Source organism: Sinohyriopsis cumingii, chromosome 10 (genome assembly GCF_028554795.1).
Source record: "Sinohyriopsis cumingii isolate HCF-2022 chromosome 10, ASM2855479v2, whole genome shotgun sequence".
Taxonomy (NCBI): domain Eukaryota; kingdom Metazoa; phylum Mollusca; class Bivalvia; order Unionida; family Unionidae; genus Sinohyriopsis; species Sinohyriopsis cumingii.
The window spans coordinates 86,778,560-86,792,789 of NC_142970.1; the positions used below are offsets into that span (position 1 = coordinate 86,778,560).

At 34.8% G+C, this 14,230-nt stretch overlaps 1 protein-coding gene across 1 annotated transcript; it reads left to right on the top strand.

The window, feature by feature from the left end:
* Positions 1–3,520: 3,520 nt before the first annotated feature.
* Positions 3,521–13,024, top strand: LOC149790530 (heat shock 70 kDa protein 12B-like). Its single transcript, XM_089973236.1, has 3 exons — positions 3,521–3,556; positions 6,561–6,720; positions 12,678–13,024. Exons 1-3 carry the CDS (start codon positions 3,521–3,523, stop codon positions 13,022–13,024), a joined length of 543 nt encoding a protein of 180 aa, XP_089829362.1.
* The last annotated feature ends 1,206 nt before the right edge of the window (positions 13,025–14,230 follow it).

The following is a 14,230-nucleotide window of genomic DNA, read 5'->3' on the forward strand; positions in this document are numbered from 1 at the left end:
TATATATATATATATATATATATATATATATATATATATATATATATATATATATATATATATATATATATATATATATATAACAAAAATTGGCAAAAGGTTTTGATTACGGAGTTTTTAGGGCAGCTACAGTACTTTGATGGGCAATAAGAAAATTCTTCTTGGCAAAAGGTTTTACATAGCTCATTCACATGGGACACCAATGGATTTTTAACATTCTTTTACTCTTTACTGGATATTATCTCTGATAATAATCTGACCATGTTCTTTTTCTTTTCGGCAAATGTATGAATCTTTTGATCCCTGGTCTTGTCAAGAGATTTATTGCTGTATATACTCAATTAAAATTCAAGTTCAACACAAAAAAAAGCATAGACCCTGATTTGTCATTGCATAATGCACCAGCAGATCTATGTTCTACTGTTTACCGTTCACATCAAACTGCATAGACCCGATCTTTTGCTGCATTATGTGCCAGCAGATCTGGCTCCATGCAGTTTGTAGTTGGACCTGACTTACAAGCAAGTCAAGATGGTACTGTATTCTTCTGCGCTTTTAAAATGTGTCAGCACTTTATTGGCTATATCATGCAAGGAAATGGGCACCACTGGTAAGCATTTTTCTCAAGGACACACTGAGGCTGGCCTGGAAGGTATTAAACCCTTGACATTCGGATTAGGAGTCAGTTGCTTTACCATCTTGGCTACTTCAACATATGCAGGGATTTTTAAAAAGATGCAGGTTTTGAAAATGGCTTTTTATTGTACATACAAAAGCCTCATGGTCACTCCATGTAGGTCATATTTGATTTGAAGAGATTCTGAAACAGTTATATTCGTGTCATTTGGGAAGAAGCACAGGTGTTTAAAATTTAAATGACACTTAGATTTTTGTGCATTTGTCTTGATTACTTAAAAAAAATAGTTGAACATTGTCTTGATGATTACATAAATCATATTTTATTACATGTCTTAATCCACCAATACCTGCACGGCTCATGGATGAATCAGCTTGTGCATACGGTACATTCATGAAGTGGTAGATGCCGTTAGAACTGTATGTATGATCCCAGTGAGCTGATGTTCCAATAAAATATTTTATTTTAGAATCAAGTATAATTTACAGTAATTTTGAGAATACAATAAAACCTGACTTGAGAGACCACCTGTTTTGAGAGGCATTGATCATCATGTACTGATTTATTGAATTTATTATGTAACCTTTTGTGAGAGACCACCTGTTTTGAGAGACCATTATTTTTTGGCAGAAGGGATTGTCTTTCAGGACAGGTTCTACTGTATTTTCTTTATTATTTGCAAACCATTTTATCTTCCTACTTCCAGTTGTTCCAAACTCATGTTTTTGAGGGTTTTTGTCTGCAAATTCTTTGGCTTAGACCACTCCAGAAACTTTCCTTTTAGTTTGTTTGTACTACCTTGTTTTCTTTGCACTGCATGTACAACTGCAGTTTGTACTGTATTTAAATATTTGCTAACATATTTTCAGATGTAGAAGAGATAGCTCAGGCAACTTACAGTATTGCCCATGTATTTGTTCACTTTACTTGAAACTTAATTTGCTACCTTAAATTTGTTACACACAATTTGTATTGTGTGCTTGACCTTTGTCTATAGTTGAGGGTAGAGGTTTGCCTACCTGACTATTGTCGTGTTTTTTGTCATATCTATAAAGTGTTAATAAGTTGTTTACTAATATTTAAGTTCAAGGTCTAGCATTATTTACAAACATGGAATGTTCTGGAAGGTAACTAATGTAACCTTTTCAGTTGTCTTCAGATAATGGAATTTTTGATGTAACAAAATGATCATTTACTTTCTGGGTTAAAACAAATTGGTATTATTGTGAATCTGCTGAAAGGCATTCTGGATTATATTAATGGGATACATTGAGACTCGCTACTATGGATTGTCCTGGTCTTTGCTAATGCCACAAATTGCAATTCTTATCTTTTTTATTGGGAACAAAATATACCATCTGGCGATTTTTTTGCAGCAACCTTTTTGGCTGTTTAATTTGTACATACAGTCATGGATTTGGAATGGAGACATTCAAAGGGACTACTAAAGGAAGCCACAAACCTGGATACACAATGCACTGCAATCTATCTGTTACATAAGCAAATCCTTTGTTCATATTGACAAACCCGTCTTTAAAGTGTATTGTTGCATCATAATCCGCTTATGTTGACATCTGGCCTGAGTACTGTGTGCTGTGATGCACTCAGTCATGCTAATGGACGATGCATACAATCAAAAGACCTCTGAAGACACGAATAGAAACAGCTACAATTAATTGAACGATGGTTATTCCTTCTGTTGTTTTCTTCTCAAATGTAACAATAAATGTAACAATAAAATAGTTTGATTATTTTTGAAGTACCAATTGCTGTGTATAAATACAAAGCAAATGGAACAATCGCAATCAGAAATGTATACTATCAACAATGTAACTTTATCACGGGATAATGAAAGTTTACCATTCCGTGTTCATCATCTCATTTTAGGAGTAAGTTCACAAAATTAACAGTATCTGTATTTAGTGCAAATTCATCAGACAACACAGTCACTGAACCTTATGTTAAACCTGACAGTCCAACATTATCTACATGTAGTGATGGTAGTAATACTTCAAGTGAAACACCTCATCATGATGAACGGGTCAGAAGTTCCCAAAAATGTCTTGACAGCTGAAAACTTAGGCTTCCATGGCTGCAATATGATACAAAGTTAAAGCAGATGTTCTGTGATTGCAAAATTTCTTCTACCACCTAACCGCATTCCACACACATATTTTGATAATTAAACACTACCCATTTCAAAAATTGTTTTAGAAAAATAAACACCCCCCAAGTAATATGAAATTTGCCAACGCCACAAAACATCCCACGACCTGCAAAAAAGACTTAATACAAAATTCCCAGGAAATAACCACTTGCAGTTGCACTCCTCAGCAACACCCACACCCACAATAACATATAAATGGTTTTCTTTGGCGAACATTCTACGGTTAAATTTAAAATATGACTAGACAAATTGTGTTTGAAGCTAAAAAAAGAAAATATAATAAACGAATAACAAGGTTTGATCTACGTAGATATGTTAGACTCCAGTGATAAGAAAGAAATAGCTGAGTCATGCTCATTTGTGTTGCGAAGCAACGCAATACATTAGTAAATAAAACGTTCATAAACAATTCTTTATTTAGTTTAGCTATAGCAATGTTGTGACAAATAATGGAAATGAGACTAGTGAAAGTTACAAGCAAGCTGCTATAAAATTTCCTGATGCTCAGTTTAATTCTCTAGCTAATAAACATATCATACAAATCTTTAAAGAGATAAAAAATATACTAAATATAAAATAGCTTTTCCACATTTATAAGCACTTGAACATTTGTGATAAATACAATTTGACAGCGACGTTTCAATCAATATATACAGAGCGCAGACTGATATAACGTTATAGCAAAATCAACTAAACAAGCAAGTTAGGAAAGCAATATGCCATTCGCATTCACCAAATGCAAACACATCATGGTAAGTAAAATCAATCGATATATATGTTTCGTGTTTTTTTTCTTAACAAAGAAAAAGTGTTGTTGAAATGGTAAATATTATTACATGATGATAAAATGTGTCACCTTTATCAGAAAGTAAAATATTGTATCTAGAAAACAATAATACGGAAAATATACACCAACTAGAATGCTTGTTCATAAATTTCAAGCAGCTGTAGACCGTGTGTGGCTACCAACCCACACACATCATTCAAGAACTCTATTGCAACTCAGAATGTGCAGTAATTATAGATGGTGCAGTGAAGTCGTTATCAACAAGTGTGGGCTTACTTCTAGACTGCATACTATCTCTATTACTATTGTTATGTATATATATATATATATATATATATATATATATATATATATATATATATATATATATATATATATAGTATGTTTCATATTTGTTTATGATTGTAGGTTGCATGGGTCACTTTCTAAACAATATTACACAGCCCCATTATTGTGGGTTGCGCCTTAATATTTGGGAAAAATCTGTTTACGTGACCAAGGCAAGGATCACCTTTGATCATTACATATCCCCATGTATGTACTGACGTTTGGGTACAACTGTTTACATGACCTTTTGACCTTGTGTATAGTTGGAAATGAGCTTATGACCCCCATCCTTGTTCGTTTATCGTGTCTCAGTTCTTTTACATCTGGGTTCGGATAAATATAATTAATTATTCCTGACATAAATATATGTAGACCAGTCAGTCTTTTGATTGTGCTCAGCTGTTGTTTTAGAGGATCCTTTATGTCAAGTATTAATTGGAATTACGAAGTGCTCATTGATATTTGGATCAAACCACTCTTTTATGATTATTATGAATTCTAGATTTTATTACTGTGATACAGTAATACTATTGACACATAATCATATTCAAGGCTACTTGTACATCATCACATTCGGATTGGACTTCGTTGTGAAATTTAATTCACAATATCGTAAGTTCTTTTAAAACTATCAATTTGAATTTTACGGCATTACATTTTGTTATTGAATATTACAAACCATGTTACTTATTTTAAGATTACTGATTCTCAGTATTGGATATTATTCTAGTAGTATTGAAAGTTTTTTCATGGTGACCTTACTTCATACAGTTGTAATGAACATTACATGCAATTACAAGCATTATCGTAAAAATACAGAATATCAGAATACCTTCAAAAAAGTAAGTTATCTATTCTTACATTATACATTTTAGATATGTTGTTCTCTTTGTAGACATGGGGAAAAACATTTTTCAGAGATCCAAGTAATTTTGCTATGAGTCACAAGATATAATACTTGAAAATAATGTTGATGAAGATTGCGAAAGGTCAAATCAATTAACCATGACTTAAACTTGAACACTATATTTAATGATCGGGCAAAATCAATTCACTCCGCCACTAGTCGGTTTATGCAAGTAGGGGTTGAGCCACAAGTACGTAAAATTTAGGACAATAATTTGACAGCTGTAAAAGAAACCAGCGCAACATACAGACAAATAATTTATTATGTGTGGAACAGAGTGGAAATGAAATAGATACTGAAATGGAAGAATTACAAAAGTTTATGGACGATGACATGGGATGACATAGGAATCTATAGTACTTTATAATCACGGTTAGAACAGGTAAAAGAGACTTATGAATGAAAAAGCCAAACGTATCAAGAAATTGTTGTTGTTTATTTGATATTCAATGCCATTTCTCAAGACAATATAGACTATATATGACTACCAGTATAACATGGTGGAGGAAGAAACCATGGTAAACCTTAGTAAGAACCACCGGCTCGAGAGAAGCAGCCTTCTCTCATACCCACTTTGACCGAGCCTGAAACTCGAACCCTCTGTGACAAAATTGAGATGGCAAAGATCGGTAAGGGCGAGCGTTTTAGACATAGGGCCTAGTATTAAGAGAAATATTATTTTAAACGTGCTCTAATATTATTTTAAACTATGCTGTAATAAAACTGGAAGATTAAAAAATAGTTTACACTATGTTGTCGCCATTTCACAAGATAAATGGTTTAGCCGAAACAAAACACGATTGTTGACAACAAAAACAAAACCAATGCTTAAATATGAAAATGAGCCAAAATGTACTTATTTAGCCGACACGAACAAAAATTATAAATGAACAGATTTTATCAACCTTTGGAACTGAACTATCTACTGCAATAGAAAATCAAAAACAGATCCAAAAGCTACTTACTGATCAAGAAATGGTTAAAACGATCTAATTCGTACATATTGGAGAATGAGTGAGATGAAGCCAGTAAAAAAAAGAATAATGAAATGGGACATAAGCTTATAATCGTAATAGAGTGGTTTAGAGCTCTCGCGGATAAGAAGACTCTGGCATGAAACGGAGGAAATAGATTCGGAAATAAAAGGAGATATTCAAAACTAAACTAAAAAAATTTAGAGTATTGCAAATAATATAACAAGTGATGATATTAAAACATCTTGAATAAATTTGTCAGGTCAAGTAAATGTGAAATTGTAAACACTTGAAACGTGCTTTTACTCATGGTTGTAGATTTTTAAGTTTTTTATTTTCTTAATTTATCTGAATTAGATGGACTCCAAATGTAAGTTTTTATTATGAAATCATTCATTTATGATCATTTTGTGCACATGCAGTTTCATAACTAGATGATGTATTTTTCCAGTTTTAATTTTTGGAACAGGAGGGAATTATTTTATTATTGGTATAGTGCGTAACCGAATGGTATGCTGCCTATGTTAGCTTGTTTGGGAGGCGATTCTGGTTTTAGGTTAGGTGATTATCTTGTACAAGTATGCGAACGCATCAGTCTGACATTAAAAAAGCAGGTTGGACTGTACGTAATCAAAAATGGGCAATTATGCTAGATATATAAATATCCTATATATGCAACGTGTCTAATGATTTTATCAATTTCATTGTTTAGTATTGTTTTCTTGGCAAATATTAATCGTTTTGCTATTTTATTTCAAAAGGCGGGAATTAGCAATGACCAACTCTCCATCGCCTTAGAGCCAGAGGCAGCTGCCGTATGGTGTCAACGACTAGAATATTTGAAGACATCTGAGCCAAGCACAACCCCCGTGGAAAGGCTATTCCGTCCAGGAATGAGATACATGGTTGTAGATATGGGAGGCATGTACTACATAAATTGAATATATAGTATCCCTGAACCAAATCAGAAAGGAATAAAATGCTATTGACGTTTGTGCTGTGAAGGCACCATTTGCCACTGGTGCTTCTCTTTACCTTTTTCTGTTGTTGCTATTATTTCTGTTGATGTTGTTTTTATTTGCTAACAATGGTGGGACCAGTCCTATTCATGTTATTTATATTAATTCTACTCTTTTTTACACTAGGACCCCTTCTGTGCTTGGTCAAAATCATTATGGTGCAAGTTGCCTTAAAAATGAGTGCGTTGTTGGTTTACAAGCGCTGAGCTTTCGCTTCACTGGGACGTCAACTGTGTTTAGTTGCTGACTATGGTTTATCCTTAGCAAACGGCACTTAGATAATATGCCTGAGGTTTTGATTTCTTCGAAAGAGACTATTTGACAATAAAGAATTAATCACGACCCATGTCAATATATTATTGTGGCAGTTTGCAATTCCGCATCCCCTTGGTTTGTGGCGTTACTTTACACAATAATTCAGTATGATTTGTGTGCTTAATCGGTTGATTGCAAGGCAGTCCCTTGTACCAAAACTTTCATATTTGACTTGTGAAATGTATCGCTTTAGTTCGCCACTACTACGTGTTTTACTTTAACCAGTTGTATGAATTCTTTGTATTCACAATTGATAGATGCTAGATGTAAAGATGTCCACTATCATATAGCAATTATACTAAACTCCCTAAGTGTGCTTCTAATTACATTGTCTGCTGGATGGTATTACTTTGTCAGAGTTTGGCTTTATTACTACCCAATATAAAACAACATTGCAAAGAGTAAGGCCTGTGTTGCCATGGACCTACTCGCCCCTGAGCGTACGTATGCAAACCAATTCCAGATTTAATGATGGCAGTACAAATAATGCATACACGAAAAGCATAGTTTAAAATAATTAAAATAGGAATATATTATCAAATACAAACAAATGATCTTATTGTTTTATTACAATTATTAGCATTGGTTAGAAAATACAATTTCAATGTAAGTAGTTGGCGGGTGACGATATGGGGCGTCACTTCAGTCAAAAAGAGAAGTTTACATAGGGGTACTAACATCACAGGAAATATTAACATGGGGTAAGGGGGACACTATAACTACAATGGAAATTTATCTTGGAAGGAGGGGCACTATACTTACAAAGGAAAAGCATTATCAAGTCAACTATGGTCACAAGGGAAATTTGAACATTGGGCTACTATAGCCAAAGTGATGGGAGTGGTGACTGATATACATTCTCACCACTATCCACACTGATCAACACCCATACTAACTGACCACTACTCACATTTACCTACCTTCACACACTCCTACAAACTGATGTGTAACGGGAATGTAAAATAGAAGGTATATTGTTAAAAAGTTGTACCAATTCATCCAACTCCTCGATCCAATAACTACATTTATAGACACAACACAGGAGGGGAATAGAAGTGATGGGATTGTTGCCCACACTTATATATACTATCACACATGCCATTTCACAAACATACTATTATGCGTTCAATAAGAAAGATGGGTAGCTCAAGTACGCATACTAACTTACTATGTAAAACTTCATGACACAGAATGTCATACAGACTCAAGGACGGATGGGTGAGGGTGTTTTCATATTTCGGTAAGAAAGAGTGGTATTCCGTGTCAGGAAAGTTGGGTGCTTTGAACAGAACCGTTGAGTTAACAATGTGAAGTGGCTTGTTAACTGCCAACGTAATTGGGTAATCACGACCCACACCTATTGACTTATCTTTGTCTTAAACATCTCTTCTTCAGACGTCATGGACTCTTCACATGATTGCATCCAATACAAGTGCTTATGTAATAGCTTTAATTATGCAGCAAGCTTTCACACGTAACCAGTACTCTGGTTCAAACAGCATCGTAGCGATAATCATCAAATATTACATATACGCCCACATATTTTAGATTGGTTCGAGAACGAATGATATGGCGGATGAAAGGACGTTACAACGGATCAAAAATAATTATGTTTTATTCCCTGCCAATCATAATAAGTTTTAAAAATGTTCCGATATCGCATTGTTCTGTTCACCAATAAAACATAGGATAACTTGTAGCATGATGTAGTCCATGTACAGCAGTTTGTTGATGCAATTAACATTGTCGAAGCTGATGGAGAAGACTTCATGTTTTTGTGGACCTTCTGTGGATTCCTGTATCCGGTATGACAATAATATTGCCGCAGATATTAATCATATTATTCCATCAATGGTATTCGTTTACTCCACCTAGTGTATCGAACATGGACTTGACATTCTGCAATATTGTATTGTCATCGCATGAATATATGATTTTTAAGAGAATATGTTCGTCTTTTCCTGAAACCTCATCTTTTGTGACGTTCCGTAACAGGCCGAGATCTATTTCATATTACGTGGCTCACACAACATTCATCTTTATATTTTATCTGGACCTGGTTTCCCTTTCTTAACTGGTTCCGTTTATTTGACGCGTGTGCATTATTTTACCCAGTGTTATGTCTTTTGACAGACATAACAGGTGTGTTCATATTTATCCCCAGCGTGATGTTGAGTCTCTTCACAGATTTTTTTATACGTCGTGTATGTTTAATCACTCTCTGTCTATTTCTGGAAAGAAATATCATCTTTTGTTGCTCTACTATATTTTCTGTTGAGTGTCTAATTGGATTTGAACGATAAGCATGTGTGTGTATGTGTATGTGTGTGCATGTGTGTGCGTGTGTGTCTGTGTGTGTGTGTTAGAGAGAGAGAGAGGGAGAGAGAGAGAGTACATGGTACCAATTGCGAGTAGTCAACGATCATGGTAAATCTCAACACTTTAAGAATAAGATAGAAACAAAGACAAATACGAAGTCCTTTCTCACCGACAATATCATAGACGTTTTAGAAAAAGATCATTCTAGGTATACTCGATGAGGAGATGATTAATCCGTATCCATTCTCATCATCATTATCCCCCATAGAAAGTGAACCCAGATCGTCCAAGACGGAACGTTTGTTAGTAGGCCCTAAATATTGTTTTCATATCTAGCTGCCCACTAAGGAGACTTTCAGAAAAATTGTAACCACCGTTTATACTCACACAATCAAATTTAAAGAGTTTCATTCCAAAGTCCCTTAAGATAAATTAGTCCTATATTTAGTACTTATCGTATTCGATGTTGGCATAGTTATAACAACTGCCAGACTGAAGTGAAAGTTCGCTTGCGACATATTGTCGATCACGACAGTTTCAAATTTCCCGTCTGGATATAATTCAGTATACCTAATGAATTAATGGCTTCCAAGATTATCTACAAAATTCAACACGTACACCAAACTTTCGAAGCTTTTGACATTACTGATGGAAAACAAATACGGTCTATATTGATCACGTTTTACCACCTACCATTTTAAAATCGTATCCCTGAATCAGATTTTGACAACAAAATGTCATCAATATCAGCTAGGATAAAGATCATATTTTTAGCCCATGCCATCGTGGGCACTTGGGTTGACGCAGAGAAAACTGATACAGATCCACTAACAAAGAATCAAATCAGACAAATGCGGGAACCCTTTTGAAACAAAATGTGATTTCGAAAGAGACTGTGTGAAGACCCCACGGGATGCATACATTTTAAGACACAGTGGTCGCTCGCTATACCCTGAAAGTTTACCGCCAGATCTCTTCGATTATCAACAAAATGATTTCGTCCTAATTACCAGTATCAAAATATATCTTGTATACATTCATGTCTGCGAAACATCTGACCAAGCCTTGAAGGAAACGGTCGCAACATTTACATTATGGAGAGATGTCATTACAGTTTAGTGGCTAAATCTTGCGTCCCCGTAGGACGGGAAATAATTTCCTATTCCACCTGCAGACAGAAATATTATTCCATGCACAATTAATTATATCACTTCCAAAAGAAGAAAATTGCTTGTGAATATCTGTAGATGTGACCAAAATGTTGATAGAAAAAGTGTACCAATTAAAACGACTCACATATCTGTCCAGGACAGAAACGATGTTCTGCTCACAATTGTTACATTCAGCAAACTAATGAAGGAACTTGTTTTTCGAGACAGACAAATCTTAAAGAGATCAATCAAAATATATTGATCTATGTTGGATATAGTCGTATTATGAACAGATGCTCGATTTCCCAAAAGCAGTGACAAAACTGTGAAGGAACAAATCAACGTCTGACACATTCGCCAGCTTGAAGGACTAATCAAATACCTTCCAACTCCAGACTTGTACCGTTGCGTATTGTCTCATAAATGCAACGCAAAAATTATATGTCGATTATGTTGTACGTGTGCTTAAACGTGTAAAGACCAATCCTGTAATCATGACGTCGAGGAGCAAACCTCAACAGGAACGTTGTTTGGTATGAAACTTTGCATCATTCGTGGATCATCAGCATGATCATCAAACCCTTAACACAAAAGGTCGTTGGGGCACCACAGTTGACTTTACAAGCATCTACTGCGATGTTGAAATCTCCAAATCCCATGCCTGTCCACTCTTTGATGTTGTCTTTCCACCTCTTTTTCTGTCTGTTTCTTCTAGCTTTCTAGTATTGTCGATCAACTTAACATATTGTTGTTGATCCATCACTTATTCATATTTGGGCATCATCGAGCGCTGAGCTTGTGTACCCCATAAATTGAACATGACTTATTAAAAATCCCGTCTGCTTTGTTCATTACTAGATAATACTACAAAACTCATCAAACATATCGAATGCAAAGGGCAAGGACTGACCATAAGCTAACCTTTCAGTCAAGTCATCAACTTTGATATATTAAAAGACGCGTTAATGTCAGGGCACAATATAAAAAATTCCTAGCAAGATGCAGGAACAATATACGATATTTGTATCACTATCTTCTTCCTATGTATGTATGTATGTATGTATGTATGTATGTATGTATGTATGTATGTATGTATGTATGTATGTATGTATGTATGTATGTATGTATGTATGTATATATGTATGTATGTATGCATGCATGCATGCATGCATGTATGTATGTATGCATGTGTGCATTTGTGTGGACTTATGTATGTTTTATCACTTTGTTTTAGGACAACAAATCTTAAATCTCCCTGCCTTCTGTCATCGGGAATGTGGAACAGTGTAGTAAATAAAAGCATATGAGCCACTCCTCTTCCTTGTTGTATATAGTGTGGTATGGTAGTGAAATGGTATGTGCGATAGACAATAGCTATTGAGTAATCATCCCATCACTCCACTTTAGCTCCGTGTGGTTTTAATTGACGGTGTTAAGTTGTTAAGATGGGAGGTGGATGTTATATATGTGTTATTTTTCATCACTCCATTCCCCAGTTTGCAAATGCGGTATCGGTGAGTAGAGGTGAGCCTTTATCAGTAAGTATGTGTGTTGGTCAGCAATTAGGGCTTTGATTGGTAAGCTATGGTGTTCTTAGTAAGGCTGTGCGTTTGCTCTTACTCTCATTACTGGCTATTGTTGCGCGCGATAATGTTCCATGTTCCCTGCAAATGTTAAATAGACAAGGACTCGCATACATACAGGATATATTACGGTAGAACATGGGTTATAATGAAAGAAAACAAATCTATGAATGACTTGTACATAAAAATACATGTTTCTTGAATACGCAAAAAAAAGAGACAAACATAAAATCAAATTCATCATATAAATTGTTACGAAGTCAATGTTTTTCTTTTTTATTGTGATTTGTCGGGTTTACCAAACTATCATTTCCAATTGTTCAAGTCGATACGAGGATTCTCTCGCTTATTAAGGTAGAACTCTAAACTTCGAAGGTTTAGTGATATTTTAGTAGGGTTGTAAAGAAAAGCTTGTAATTTAGTTCGAATCGTTCATTCCTGAATTACATATCAAAATACCGTTGGTATTTCTTTCATTTGTACAATTTTAGGTGGAACAGTTGACATTGCTGTCCATGAAGTGAAGCAAGACGAATCTTTGGTAGAACTGTACAAAGCATCTGGTGGTCATTGGGGAGGAACTTGTGTCGACAAGAATTTCCTCGCCTATATCGGCAAGATCATTGGTCAAGATTTTCTTGGGGAATTCGCGAGAAGGGAGATGGCGGATTACATGGATCTCCTTCGAGAATTCGAAACGAAGAAGAGAACCATAAAGAGCTGTACGGAAAGAAATATTACATGTAGGATGCCATATTCAATGATTAAAATGTTTGAAGAAAAAGGGGGTGTAATAGAGGTATTGAGGGTGATGTTACTTGGGTTGGAGAAAGGTTGAGAATCGATTCATGTATTTGGGTAAAATTGTTTGATGCGTCAATACAAAGCACGATAAAACATGTACGAAAGTTGTTATCCGATTATGCATTGAACCATTTAAGCACTATTATCTTGGTTGGCGGATTCGCTGAGAGTGAACTGGTTCAGAAGGCATTCAAATGTAATTTTGGACGTCAGAAGATCATCATTCCTGAAGAAGGAGGACTTGCAATCCTGAAAGGCGCAGTAATATCTGGACATGTCAGTCAATCAATATCCTCAAGAATAACACGGTATAGGTACGGAATCGATCGATCAGAGAAATTCAATCCCGACATTCATCCAAAAGAGAAAAGAATAATTTGTGACGGTATAGCTAGATGCACAGACGTATTTACTAAATTAGTAGAAATTGGTGAAGTTTTGGAAGTTGGCCATACTGTTTCTAGAACAGGACGTCCTGCAACAATAAACCAGAATAAGGCAAGCTATAAACTGTGCACCTCTTCTGATAAATCTCCTCAATTTGTGGCCGACCCATCATGTCGTTTACTTGGAACATTTTCTATTCCATTGCCAGCTGGAAAAACAAGAGATGAAAATAAATTTGAGATGTTCATGATATTCGGAGACACGGAAATAATTTTTAATGTGAAATGTGTTATAACTGGAAAAGAATTTAAAACCTAGTTTACATATGAATGAAACAATTTTTCACATATTTAAAAACAAAAAGCAAATTTAGAATGTGTCCATTTTGTCTAATACGGTAATACATACAAAGATAATTTCAACATTTGTTTCAGCTTTTCAAGCGATGTATATAAGCACATAAAGTACTAAAATATGCATTAACATTTCCTTCTTGTGGTAATTAAGATATAAAACCAAATACAATGGTCTTTCTTAAATGGAAAACCGGAGTACTATTAATGCAAAATTGAAAGTTTTAATTTTCTTCTTCACCTTCACTTGGAAAGAGTTATTGGTAACTTTCTGCAGAGACATCGGTGAACAATTGCAAAAGTAGAATATCTAATTTATTCACAGAATATCATCTGTATGAACTATAAAACATAGCTATACAAATAGTAGGTGTTTTTATTGAAATTATTGAAATTAATAATCCTTTTTGTTTTCAACCTTAAGCGATAGCACTAGACATGAGCATGCATCCCAAATTTGAGTTTAACAGAAGATCGCGCGCATTCCATATTAGGCTCTA

Excerpts from the sequence above, each read along its gene's own strand:
- LOC149790530 (XM_089973236.1), top strand. The coding sequence starts at position 3,521 with ATGCCATTCGCATTCACCAAATGCAAACACATCATG. Across the intron at positions 3,557-6,560 it reads CCAAATGCAAACACATCATG|GCGGGAATTAGCAATGACCA; the intron begins GTAAGTAAAATC and ends TTATTTCAAAAG. Across the intron at positions 6,721-12,677 it reads CATGGTTGTAGATATGGGAG|GTGGAACAGTTGACATTGCT; the intron begins GCATGTACTACA and ends GTACAATTTTAG.